The sequence below is a fragment of the Hemitrygon akajei genome, chromosome 17 (genome assembly GCF_048418815.1).
Source record: "Hemitrygon akajei chromosome 17, sHemAka1.3, whole genome shotgun sequence".
In the NCBI taxonomy this organism is placed as follows: Eukaryota; Metazoa; Chordata; class Chondrichthyes; order Myliobatiformes; family Dasyatidae; genus Hemitrygon; species Hemitrygon akajei.
In genome coordinates this window covers 35889274-35902418 of record NC_133140.1, presented here as the reverse complement: position 1 = coordinate 35902418, position 13145 = coordinate 35889274, and the positions used below count along the sequence as shown (strand labels likewise).

At 46.5% G+C, this 13145-nt stretch overlaps 1 protein-coding gene across 1 annotated transcript in view; it reads left to right on the top strand.

The window, feature by feature from the left end:
* The window catches only part of LOC140740976 (neuritin-like protein), a 42115-nt gene extending 29978 nt beyond the window's left edge, over positions 1–12137 (top strand). Inside the window, exon 3 of the mRNA XM_073070617.1 lies at positions 10064–12137. Coding sequence (XP_072926718.1) covers positions 10064–10343 — 280 coding nt within the window. The 3' untranslated portion in view covers positions 10344–12137. The remainder of the gene's footprint in view (positions 1–10063) is intronic.
* The last annotated feature ends 1008 nt before the right edge of the window (positions 12138–13145 follow it).

Sequence of the window (13145 nt, the reverse complement as noted above, 5' to 3'; positions counted from 1 at the left end):
ATTGAGCTAGAATCACGTAGAGCACCATTCTTAGCCATGGATGAGGTGCCGGAGGAGTGGAGCATAGATAATGTTGTTCTGTTGATTAAGAAAGGATCAAAGAATAAACCAGGAAATTTATAGGCCAGTGAGCCTGACATCAGTAGCAGGCCAGGCAGTCGATGTTGTCTACATGGACCTTTGACAAGATCCCATATGGGAGGTTGTTCACCAGGTTCAGTCGCCTGGCATTGAGGATGAGGCAGTAAACTGGATTAGACATTGTCTTCAAAGAAGCCAAAGAGTGGTAGTAGATGGCTGCCCCTCTGACTGGAGGCCGGTGTGCCGCAGGGATCGGTGCTGGGTCTGTTATGGTCTGCTATCTGTATCAATGATCTGAATGATAGCAAATTTGTGAATGACACCAAGATTGGGGGTGTAGTCTACAGTGAAGAAGATTATCAAAGCTGGTGAAATAGGCTGAAAAATGGCAGATGAAATTTAATGTAGGCAAGTGCGAGGTTTTGCCCTTTGGGAGGACCAGCCAAGGTAGGTCTTACAGTGAGTGGTAGGGCACTGAGGAGTGTGGTAAAACAGAGGGATCTAGGAATACAGATTCATAGAACATAGAACATAGAATAGTACAGCACAGTACAGGCCCTTCAGCCCACAATGTTGTGCCGACCCTCAAACGCTGCCTCCCATATAACCCCCCACCTTAAATTCCTCCATATACCTGTCTAGTAGTCTCTTAAACTTCACTAGTGTATCTGCCTCCATCACTGACTCAGGCAGTGCATTCCACGCACCAACCACTCTCTGAGTAAAAAACCTCCCTCTAATATCTCCCTTGAACTTCCCTCCCCTTACCTTAAAGCCATGTCCTCTTGTACTGAGCAGTGGTGCCCTGGGGAAGAGGCGCTGGCTGTCCACTCTGTCTATTCATCTTAATATCTTGTACACCTCTATCATGTCTCCTCTCATCCTCCTCTCCAAAGAGTAAAGCCCTAGCTGATTATAATGCATACTCAATTATAATCTCTGATTATAATGCATACTCTCTAAACCAGGCAGCATCCTGGTAAATCTCCTCAGTACCCTTTCCAATGCTTCCACGTCCTTCCTATAGTGAGGCGACCAGAACTGGACACAGTACTCCAAGTGTGGCCTAACTAGAGTTTTATAGAGCTGCATCATTACATCGCGTCTCTTAAACTCTATCCCTCGACTTATGAAAGCTAACACCCCATAAGCTTTCTTAACTACCCGATCTACCTGTGAGGCAACTTTCAGGGATCTGTGGACATGTACCCCAGATCCCTCTGCTCCTCCACACTCCCTAGTATCCTGCCATTTACTTTGTACTCTGCCTTGGAGTTTGTCCTTCCAAAGTGTACCACCTCACGCTTCTCCGGGTTGAACTCCATCTTCATAATTCATTATCTCCATAATTCATTGAAAGTGGCATCACAGGTAGATAGAGTCGTAAAGAAAACTTTTGGCACATTGGCCTTCATAAATCAACGTTTTGAGTACAGGAGTTGGGATGTTATATTGAAATTGTATTAGACATTGCTGAGGCCCGATTTAGACTACTGTGTCCAGTTTTGGTCACCTACCTATAAGGAAAGATATAAATAAGATTAAAAGCGTACAGAAAACATTTACAAGGATTTTGCTGGTACTTGAGGAACTGCGTTATAAGGAAAGGTTAAATAGTTTAGGACTTTATTCTCAGGAACATAGAAGATTTGCTGGAGCTATACAAAATTATGAGGGACAAGCAGGCTTATTTATTTATCTTTTTAAAAAATTATTTAAAAATTAGGCATTCCTGGGGCCTTTGGGCTCCAGCAACCTCCCCCCACCACCCCCCCCCCCCCCGCAATTTAATCCTAATCTAATCATGGGACAATTTACCATGACCAATTAAAAGTATGTCTTTTTCGTCTGTGGGAGGAAACCAGAGCACGCGGAGGAAACACGCGCGGTCGTAGGGAGAAGGTGTGAACTCCTTACAGGCAGTGGTGGGAATTGAACCCGGGTCCTCTGTACTGTAAACCATTGTGCTAACCACAATGCTACTGTGGCTTTTCCCACTGAGGTTGGGTGACACTAGAATGAGAGGTCATGGGTTAAGGGTGAAAGGTGAAATATTTAAGGGGAATGCAGGGGGAACTTCTTCACTCAGAGGGTGGTGAGGGTGTGGAACAAGCTGCCTGCACAAGTGGTGGATGCGAGTTCATTTTCAACATTTAAGAGGAACTTGGAGAGGTACATGGATGGGAGGGGTATGGAGGGCTACGATCTGGGTGCAGGTTAATGGGACGAGGCAGGTTAATGGTTCAGTATGGACTAGATGGGCCAAATGGCCTGTTCCTGTGCTGTAGTGTTGTATTACTCTAGAATAACAATGCAGAATAAAGTATGAAAACTACTGAAGGAGTGCAGAGCAGGAAAACAGTAAAACACAAAGTGAAGAAGTTGTATTTTCTGGCCAGTGCCAGAGGGAGAGGAGAGAGTGTCCGGGTTGGGTGGTGGGTTTGGAAGTATAGACAGCGTCCATGCTGTGTGCTGAACTGTGTCCACAGGTTCTTACGGTCAGCTGCAGAACAGTTGCTGTACCAAGCGATTGTGCGTCCGGACAGAACACTTACTACGGTGCATCGGTAAAAATTAGTGAGGGTCGATGGGGACATGCAGAATTGTTTTTCCCTCCTGAGGAGGTGAGCTCTCTTGGCTGTGACATCAACGTGGTTAGAGGGGTTTTGCCTCAATGGTGCTGGCATTCAAAGTGTAATTGTGTGCTCCCATCCCTTACAAGGACCCTTTGCTGGATGCCCCATTCTCTCTTCAACCAATTACGTCTCAAACTTGAGTGAACTCCTCGATGGATGCAGGAGCCCCTGTCCAAGCAAACCGCTCAGTATCCACTCCCATCTTCCTTCGGTGCTCCCCCCTCCCGCCCACCTCAGAGTCCCCTCCTCACCTGCTGCGCTTTGGATCTTCCGACCCACAGATCAGAGGAGTGACAAGAGAGTTTTCCATTCTGAGGTCACGAGACAGTAACAGTGGCCGGCATTCCCAGCTGATCTGGAGATACAGGAGACGGCAAACGCTGGAATTTGGAGCAACAAACAACCTGTCATAGAGCTCAGCGGGTTGAGCAGCATCTGCAGAATCCAGAGTTCTCCAGCTCCCAGGTTGTTGCTCCCTGCTACTCCCACAGTGTGGGACGGTCAGAACTACTCCCCCTGTCTCGTCACGGTGCAGTGCATTCAACTGTCTGCAACTGCTCTGGGACAGTGATGGTTTGACCCTGCGGACGAGGAGGGCCAGCGCTGTGGTCGGACTGTAAGCTGTGGCTCTGCTGGTTGTAGCCCGATCTCTGAATCAGTAGCTGTGCATTCACGTCCCATTCCTCAGAAGGCCATAACAAGGGAAGCCAGCATCCCAGAGCAGTACTGAAGGCAGCTGCATTCAGGGGGACTGATGTTTAGATAAGTTATTAAACCCCTCACCTTACTGAGCTCTCTGCTATACCTACCTACCCAATCCCTCATTAATCCAATGGTTGATACTCACTTTGAAACTGACTCGATCTGATCCTCTGTCCCTTGAGTGGCCCAAGCACTCTCTGTCTTTCCTAATGACCACCAACCCCAACATCCACAAGAGACATTTGCACCTCTTTAATCGTTTCACTCTGTCACATTCCTGAACTTTTAGAGCATATGTACTTTTAATCGTCTAGACTTGAAGCTGTGGAACTCTCCCCATAAACCCCTCCACACCTCCACGATAAATAGCTACGGGTGTAGGTGTGTGTAGGTGGCTCAGCGGGAGCTGAAAGTTTTTAAAAAATGAAAAGCAGTAAATTGTGAAGTGCTTGGCAGGCCAGGCCTGGGCAGCATCTATGGAGAGAGAAGCAAAACTTATCTTTACAGGTCGGAAACATTTTGTCAGAATTTGGAAGTAGAGAGGATAGTTGGTATAATGTTGAGAAGAGGACGGGAGAGAGATGGATGGGATAATCTCCAATAATGTGGGGCCAGGGTTTTGCTGTAAAGCGGGTCATCAGATCAATGGATTAGTGGAAGCTGTCCAAGGGTATCTGGACTTATGGGAGTTGAGAGGCCTGTCAGAGGGAATGTGTTTCTGTAAAGTAGTGAGGTGCTGAGGGATTCAGATTAATGGGATTGCAGTGAAATTGGCAGAAGGGCTGAACTGCCTCCTTCTGTGTTGTAGAATGAATAGTGAGTGCAGTTCAAAAGTTCTTCTTTGATGGCAGTGTGGTTTTGGACATCCTGAGGTCATGCACGGTCCTACAGAAATCCGTGTGTGGTTTTTATTTCTTCAGTATGCACTCAGTGGAGACTTTGTTAGGAACCTTCTGTAGCCAGTGAACAGGCCCAGGAGTGTATGTTCATGGCCCTCTGCTGTTGTAGCTCATCTGCTTCAAGATTTGACATGTGTGTTCAGAGACGCTCTTCTGCACACCAATGTGTGGTTAACGTCACCTTCCTGTCAGCTTGAAACACTGGCCTCTCATTAAACAAGATGTTTTCACAAGCAGAACTGGGTTTTTTTGGGGTTTTTTTTTGCACCATTCTCTGTTAATTCTAGAGGCTGTTGTGATACAAATCCCAGGAAATCTGCAATTGCTGAGGTACTCAAACCACCCACCCGGCACCAACAATCATCCCACGGTAAAAGTCACATATTTCTCCCCCGTTCTGATCCGAACAACCAATAAACTTCTTGCCCATGTCTGCATTGATTTGCTGCCGCACGATTGGCTCATTAGACGTTTGCATTAATGAGCAAGTGTACTGGGTGTACGTCACCTCAAACAGCAGGGACGTCCCACAGTGACAGCCGGCAGTCAGACCGCTGCAGGATATCAGCTGGTGGCAGTCCATGCACAACCCCCCCACCCCACCCCACCGACTCTGACCGTTTCACAGACCCTGTGCTCCACCGAGGCTCAGCCCGCTTTTAAATGGAGAGTCCCTGTTCCAGCTGCTGAGGAAGAAGCAGAGACTGAGCCTTCCCGTCTGTGGTGAACTACATATACCTGTCTGGACACCCCCCCCCGCTGACTGCTCCTGTGGCTCCTCCCACAGACCCTGGTATAAAGGCGATTGGGGACACCGCCCCGGCCTCAGTCTCCAGGATGTGTCTCGCCTCACGTCTCCGAGAGTTATTGATGGTGCATCAATTTTATTGGCTGGAAGTTTTAAAACATGGAGAGTATTTTATGTCCGGAAAAATTAGACTTGGACCCTCAAGCTCCAGAAGCAGCTCTTGCCTTTGAACTCTGGCTTGCATGCTTCCAATCATACTTGGAAGTGATTCCCGTGACTGAGCCTGTCACAATGCACAAAATCCTCCTATCCAGAGTCAGTCCGAAAGTATTCTCCCTTATCAGAGACCTGCCGACCTACCAAGGGGCACTGGACGCCCTCAAAAGACAGTACCTGCGGCCGGTGAACACCGTCTACGCAAGACATCGCTTAGCGACGCGGCGGCAGCGGACCGGCGAGTCGAGTGGGGAGTTTGTCCGAGCCCTACAGACACTTGTGCGGGCCTGCGACTGCAAGGGACTGATGGCGGAACAACATGCGGAGCTCCTGGTACGAGACGCCTTCGTTACGGGGATCAGGAAGTCTGCCACTGGGACCACCCTACCGGCTTGGCTGACATCCCCAGGGCCAGTGCTGCTTCGGAAACATGCGAGGAGCAATAAATACTCCCCGCTGGTCGAGAGGATTCACCTACTACATGCGAACCCCCAGTATGCTTACGTGGCCTTACCTGATGGGCGGGAGGACACGGTCTCCGTCCGCGACCTGGTGCCCGCAGGAGCAGCAGACCACTACCCCGAACACTCCACGGTAACTATGAACCCTGTACCCGAGGTGACACCACGCACACCGAGCCCTACACAGACTCCTCACGACACTCCCATACCGGGCACGTCGCAGACGCGTGAGGGATCACTGACGCCTAATGGGCTGACACCTCCAGTTAGGCTGGAACCAGCACAACCACCGTCTCCGGTGCAATCACCACCGGTACCTGTGCAATCACAGCCGGTGCTACGTAGATCGCAGCGACAGATTCGACACCTGATAGACTTAACCTGTAAATATACTTGTAAGAAACTTCGCCCCATGGGGACTCTCTTTTAAAAACAAAGGGGAGGTGAATGTGGTGAACTACATATACCTGTCTGGACACGCCCCTCCTGCTGACTGCTCCTGTGGCTCCTCCCACGGACCCCGGTATAAAGGCGATTGGGGACACAGACCCTTCCTCAGTCTCCAGGATGTTGTGTGATGGTCGCTTGCTGCTTGTTCTTTCTTCCAGTCAATAAAAGCCTATATCTCGCCTCACGTCTCCGAGAGTTATTGATGGTGCATCACCGTCCTTCCCCATTCTCCTCCTGGCCTCTCACTGTCACAGTGCGCCACCCTATAAAACCATATCACTGAGACCTTCTGCGCCCACTCGGGACAGTGACAGTTTCATCATTTTATAAACACAATTGGAACTGCTCTGGAATTGATCACCTATGAGACAGTTCTGACTTCTAGCAAGAACCTGCAGCTCGATCTACAGGACATTTCTTTTCAGAATCAGAATCAGGTTTATTTTCACTGACATGTTGTGGAATTTATCGACTCGTGGCAGCAGAACAGTACAAGACAGAAAAATTACTGTAAGCTACTAAACTAAATAAATAATTAATACTAATGACCTTCTACTCCAACATATCACTCTGCTCACTCCCTCATTGCTCTCACTCCCCTCACTAACTTCACTCTCCTCACTCCCCACTCCTCTCCCTCCCCTCACTTTTCTCCCTCCCCTCACTCTTTTCCCTCCCCTCACTCTTCTCCCTCCTCTCACTCTCCACACTGCCCTCACACCCCTCACTCTCCTCAATCCTCTCACTACTCTCAGTCCCCTCACTCCCTTATTCCATCATTCCCCTCACATCTCTCACTTGCCTCACTCCTCTCACTCTCTTCACTCCACTCATTCCTCTCACTCCCTTCGCTCTTCTCGTTCTTCTCATTCCTTTTATACCGTAATACCATAAACCACAGGAGCCGAATTAGGCCATTCAGCCCATTGGGTTTGTTCCACCATTCCATCATGGCTGATCCCTGATCACACTCAACTCCATACACCTACCCTCTCACCATGTCCTTTGATGCCCTGACCGATCAGGAAATTATCAACTTCTGCCTTAAACATACCCACAGACTTGGCCTCCATTGCAGTCTGTGGCTGAGCATTCCACAGATTTACTACTCTGGCTAAAAATATTCCTCCTTACCTCTGTTCTAAAGGGTCAATTTCGAAGCTGTGCCTCTAGTTCTGGATAACTCCACCATAGGAAACATCTCTCCAAATCCACCCTATCCAGTCCATTCAACGTTCGGTAGGTTTCAGTGAGATCCCCCCGCATTCTTCTAAATCCCAGTGAGTACAGGCTCAAAGCTGTCAAACGTTAACCCCTTCCTTCCTGGAATCATTCTCGTGAAACTTCCTGGACTCTCTCCAATGACAACACATCCTTTTTGAGATATGGGACCCGTAACAGTCCGGACTATTTAGATAACAGTCTGCACCTTTTGCCAAAATCCATTATCATACATTTCCCAACACTGTAGTCCATCTGCCTCTTTTTTGCTCATTCTTCCAATTTGTCTAAGTCCTGCTGCAATTGCTTTGCTTCCTCAGCATTAGCTACCCCTCCACCTGTCTTCGTATCTTCCACAAACTTTGCCACAATGTCATCAATTCCATTATCCAAATCATTGACAAACAATGTGAAAAGTAGAGGTCCCAGTACTGACCTGAGGAACACCACTAGTCACTGGCAGCCAACCAGAAAAGGCCCACTTTATTCCAACTCTCACTCCTCTCCCACCTCTCATTCTTCTTCTTCTCACTCCTCTCCCTCCCCTCCCTCCTCTCCCTCCCCTCACTCCTCGGCTTTTCTTTGCTATTCATATTCTCAGCTCCGAAGCGACAGGCCTTTTCTCACTGCCTGCAGTCTGTGATATCAAGAGAACTGTTTCCTTCTACCTGATAATTAATGAGCTAACTCAATGAGTTACCTTCTCAGACTTTTAAATACATTCATTTGCTACAGATTATCTGGTTAGCATTCCTCCAAGATGGAATTCAGTTTTATAGTTCAATTAAAATCTTATGATTTATGAAGTAGATCAGAATCAGAATCAGGTTTAATATCACCAGCACATGTCATGAAATTTGTTAACTTTGCGGCAGCGGGACAAAGCGATGTAGGATAAATATAGAGAAAAAACTGTGAACTACATTAAGTATATAAATGTATATTAAGTAGTTAAATTAAATAAGTAAAATCAGAAATTTTAAAAACGTTGTGAGGTAGTGTTCATGGGTCCAATGTCCATTTAGGAATCAGATGACGGAGGGGAAGAAGCTGTTCCTGAATCGCTAAGTGTGTGCCTTCAGTGTACTCTGTACATGAAGTAATAAAACTTGCTTTAAATAAATTATCTTACTGATTTTGTAAATTAATAATTCATTATTTTTTCATGATATGTCTGGTTGTTTTCTATAATTAGCTAACTATCCATTTAAAAATAATGTTGATTATTTGCTAAATTTTAAACAATCTGTCCATACGAAATGAATTCATTTAATAATTTAGAAGGTTAGAAGAACAACTAGTTTTGATTTCCTAAAAGGAGAACTGCTTCATTAAAGGCAATTCTTTCCATCACTTACACTGTGCAGTCTCATCACAGGTGAAGCCCATGTCAGAATGTGCCAGCCCTTGCCCAAAGGACTGATTGCCAAAGCCATGTTGACAGGCATGGCAACTAGTTCAGGCAGATTTTGTCACGGGATCCTTTCTGATTCTTTCGTCCCCGGGTTTTGTTCATCTTAGCGTAATTAGAGGGAAAAGGAAACAGATAACATTTCAGATCAGAGACCCTGCAACAGAATTCATTTTTCATACATTTGATAAAACTTGATTTCTATTTATTTCTTATCTTCTGACAGCTGCTTCTATTTCCCTCTGTCCTCACTTGCTGAATCCCTCTGGTATTCCCCTGCTATGAGGACTGGAAAGCTTGGGTTATAAAGAGAGAATCGGTTAGTTGGGACTCTTCTCCCTGAAGCAAAGGAGACTGAGAGATGACCTTATTGAAGTTTATAAAATTATGAGCGGCATGAATAAGCTCGATAGTCACTATCTATTTCCCAGGGTAGAGCAGTCTAAAACTAAAATCCATTTTAAGGTGAGAAAGGAAAGATTTAATGGAGGTCTGAGAGACAAGTTTTTCATGTAGATAGTGGGGAGGTGGAACAGGCTGCCAGAGCCAGGTATAATTGCATTAAAAGAAACATTTGGTCAGGTACATGGATAGGAAAGGTCCAGAGGAACATGGGCCAAAGACAAAACAATTACTTTCAACAGGCATCTTGGTAGGCATGGGCAAGTTGAAATGAAGGCCCTGCTCTATAACTCTCTCCATCAATTTATTTGGACTCATGACTTGGGCCACAGTCACAGAAAGGTGAAAATCGATCTCCGCTCTGCCCATTTTTATCATTGTCCGATATCAAGAGTGGGGAAGTCTTCATGACATCTGAGGTAAAGTGCAGGGACCGTATATCACCGAGGCAAGGGGGAGACAGACCAGGAGAGCTCCTGAGTCAGGGCAGAGATGATAATACTTGGGACACTAGTAAACAGGAGGCTCTTCAGAAAGTCAGTGCTGTCACTCACTAGAAATGTTGCAATAGCAACAAACACAACGTGCTGGAGGAGCTCAGCAGGACAGGTAGCATCTATGGAGAGGAATAAGCAGCTGACATCCTGGGCTGAGACCCTTCATCAAGACTGGAAAGGAAGGTGGGGGGGAGAAGCCAGAACGTTCAACGTCTGCAGCATCTCTTGTGTTTGTGGTGTTGTAACAGGCCGTTTCATGGGAATGAGCTGACTCTGGGGGTTTCACATCGTGCCCGCTCCGCCCAAGTTACTCCGTGTCTCTGCTTTGCCTCCCTCCAGGTCCTGGGATGATTTTCACGCGTGCGCAGACTCCGTTCTGGAAGGCTGTCCGGCGGATGCCGCTTCCATCTGGGAGTCTCTGAGGAAGGAGTCCAGGAAGCTGCAGTTCCAAGGCAACTTGCACGAGCTGTGCAGCCTGAGGGTCCGGCCGTCCGGCACCATGGGCGGCTCAGACGGGAGAGAGTCCAACAGCCAGAGCCTGACGGGCTCTGCCGGCTCCCTGTGGAGCGCAGTTGCAGCCCCCGTCCTGTCCATTGCCGTGCTGGTGGCCAACTTGTAGCAATGCCGCCCAGGCGGGACTCGGGTCAGCTCCCTTCACCAGCGAGACCAGACCCCGGTGACTCTGCACAAAGATCAGCTGATGTTTGGCTGTCGCACCTCCCTGTTGGCTCAGGACAGTTCTTTTCACACTGTGTCGGAACGGCGCTAATTCAATACGTGTTTTATTCAAAGGCACAGAGCTCAAACCTTCAGTTGAATAGATGCAGAAATATAGGAGAAACTGACGACGCGGTCTCATGAGCAAATGTTCAGCACAGGAGGTCCCAGTACAATCCTCGGCCTGATTAGAATTAGTTAATCGCAGACAAGGGTGTTCGGGGATCTCAGTGCTTCTGCGTTGGGTTGGAGCCATTAGCCAGCGTACCCATCTCTGACTGCTGTTCAGTTACCTGGTAGGCGTGTTAGAAATTCAGTCCGGGGAAAGGCATTTCAGTGGGTTATGAGAAGAAAGGGTTAAAATAATAAGATTGATTTCCACAGCTGATCAGTGCAAGCTGTAACAGTGAGTAGCTGTGAGAATGATGGAAGTGAAACTGTACAGAGAGGGGGTAGGGTTCACTTGCATGTTGACTGCATTTGGTCATCTTGGGTTTGTTGGTCACTCTCTGCTAATCATTGGTTGAAACCTTCCTTAGGACATGTCGACGTAATCTGGGTGTAGCCTCAGTGTACAGATCGGAGCAGGGGGGCAGAGAGAGAGAGCTGAAGAGACCTCTCCTTCCCTTCTCCCACTGGTTCAGGAGGAGCAGGAAGGTCTCCCGACGTCCTGACCAACATCGGGCTCCCAGGGGTCTCCATGGGTGTGCACTGATCAGGGAGTCGCAGTACAAAGATCGCACTTTGAGAGATCTTAGCAGCTTGTGAAGGTGAGGTCTGATGACAAAAGGTTTCTTTCTGCTACAGGATATGTAGTGCCTGGCAGGTATACTTTGGAAGATGCCAATCTCCTTGTAAAAGGAAAGTTAATATTACGATAATTAGGTAGCCAGTTGCATTCAGTGCATCAGATTCATATTGACACAGTGTGGATCTCAGATACATTGTTGGGAGTTGTCTGCGTGGTTGATTAGGAGTTGGGGATAACGTTAGCTCAGCTCGAACTAACCATCGAACTTGGGAATCTGAGGCCGCCCAGCAACACGATGAAGCCCTCCGAGCAGATTAGCAGTCTGTCACGAACTGTTCAATAAGAGAAGGGGAGGGAAACTTGTTTGTCACATCTGTGCATCATTCCAGTGAGTCTTTCTTCTGCCTACAATACCAGAGACCCAGTTACTGAAAGCAGTTCATTCTGGGTTCTAGTGTCTGAGTGCTGGTGTACCATGGCATCGTGAGCCTGATGTCTCCGGATTTCCTCAGAGTATTTTTGCCAACACCGTGGTAAGGTGGTACGTGTGACGTGGTAAGGTGTTACTGTAATGTGGCGTGTTTGACTCACTGCAAATAGTCTACAGTACAACAAACAAACCTAATGTACTTCATAGCAGACGACAACAACTTCTCCCAGGAAAAGAAGAGTAATTTCTTAGCAAAATAGAGTCTGCGTAGAGGTTGGTTACACATAAGTTATGTGGCTAGGTCAAATTTGGCTACTTGTGTTAATGTGATCACCACGCTTGATTGACATGCATATTACCTAATCATTTCCACTTTGGCAGACTGCAAAAGTTGTTAACAAATGTAATCTTTCTCAAAACAAACCCACTTTATTCAACAATGTGATTATGATATGTCTTAAAGTCGATTTGGTGATTGTTAAAAAAAGAACAAATAAAATTTAATTTTTAACTATCTTGAACTGTTACTGTGTAGCAGTAATATGACTAAAGACGGTAAGACTCCCTAAGATAAGGGTTCCCAAACTTCTTTATGCCATGGGCCAATACCATTAAGACCCCAGGTTGGGAACCCCTGCTCTAAGACACACCTCAGATCAAAGGGTGAGATAGCACCAGGGAGAGAGTGGAAGGATAATTTCCTTGTCCGCAACATAATAAAGAGTATTTCTTAATTCATTCCTGACATATGAGCTGCCAACAAGCAATTCCTAGTTGCCCTTGTTAAGGTAGTTGTGGTCCTTCTTTACGAGCTACTGCAGTAATGGAGTAAAGATGTTCCAATTTTATTATGATACTACAACAAAATGGAGAACGAGTATTCTTACACATTTAATGTTATTTTCTTTAATATGTAAAAAATGAAGATAAAATGGCAAATAGATAATTAAATATACATTATTCACTTTGATAATGTGCATTTTAGAAGAGATCTGTTCTTACCTAACTGAAAACTCCTGTCTGGGTGCAAAGTTATTAACAAAGCAAGCTGAATTCTCTGCAATAAACATGACTATAAATTCGGCAACTGTCTGCACTGGCCGCAGTCAAACAGAATTTTCTGTGAAGAATGAATTTGCATTTGTTTAACAGCATTTTTGTCCTTAGTCTATTCCAAAGTACTTTGCAGACAAAAAGTACTTGCTTTTTAAAAGTGTATTTATTTGTAAATAGACATGAAGGTGCAGCAATCACTCTGTACAGCATGAAATAATAACTCAATAATCTGTTCTGTAATTTTCTCTGAGCAGTTATGCTTTGCCAGGGCTGTAGCTTCCGCCTGTTATTTGCAATTTCAGGACATATTGGTCAGTTAGCAATCGGCTTCTGTCACCTCAGACACAGCTGTCGGTGGGAACCTGTGCTGACAGGCGGTGGTCAGCCCGAGATCTCTCCAGTCACTTCCAGCATGTGACGACACCTGTCAGGGACACAAAGTTAGTTCTTCTTCACTTTTCCTCCAA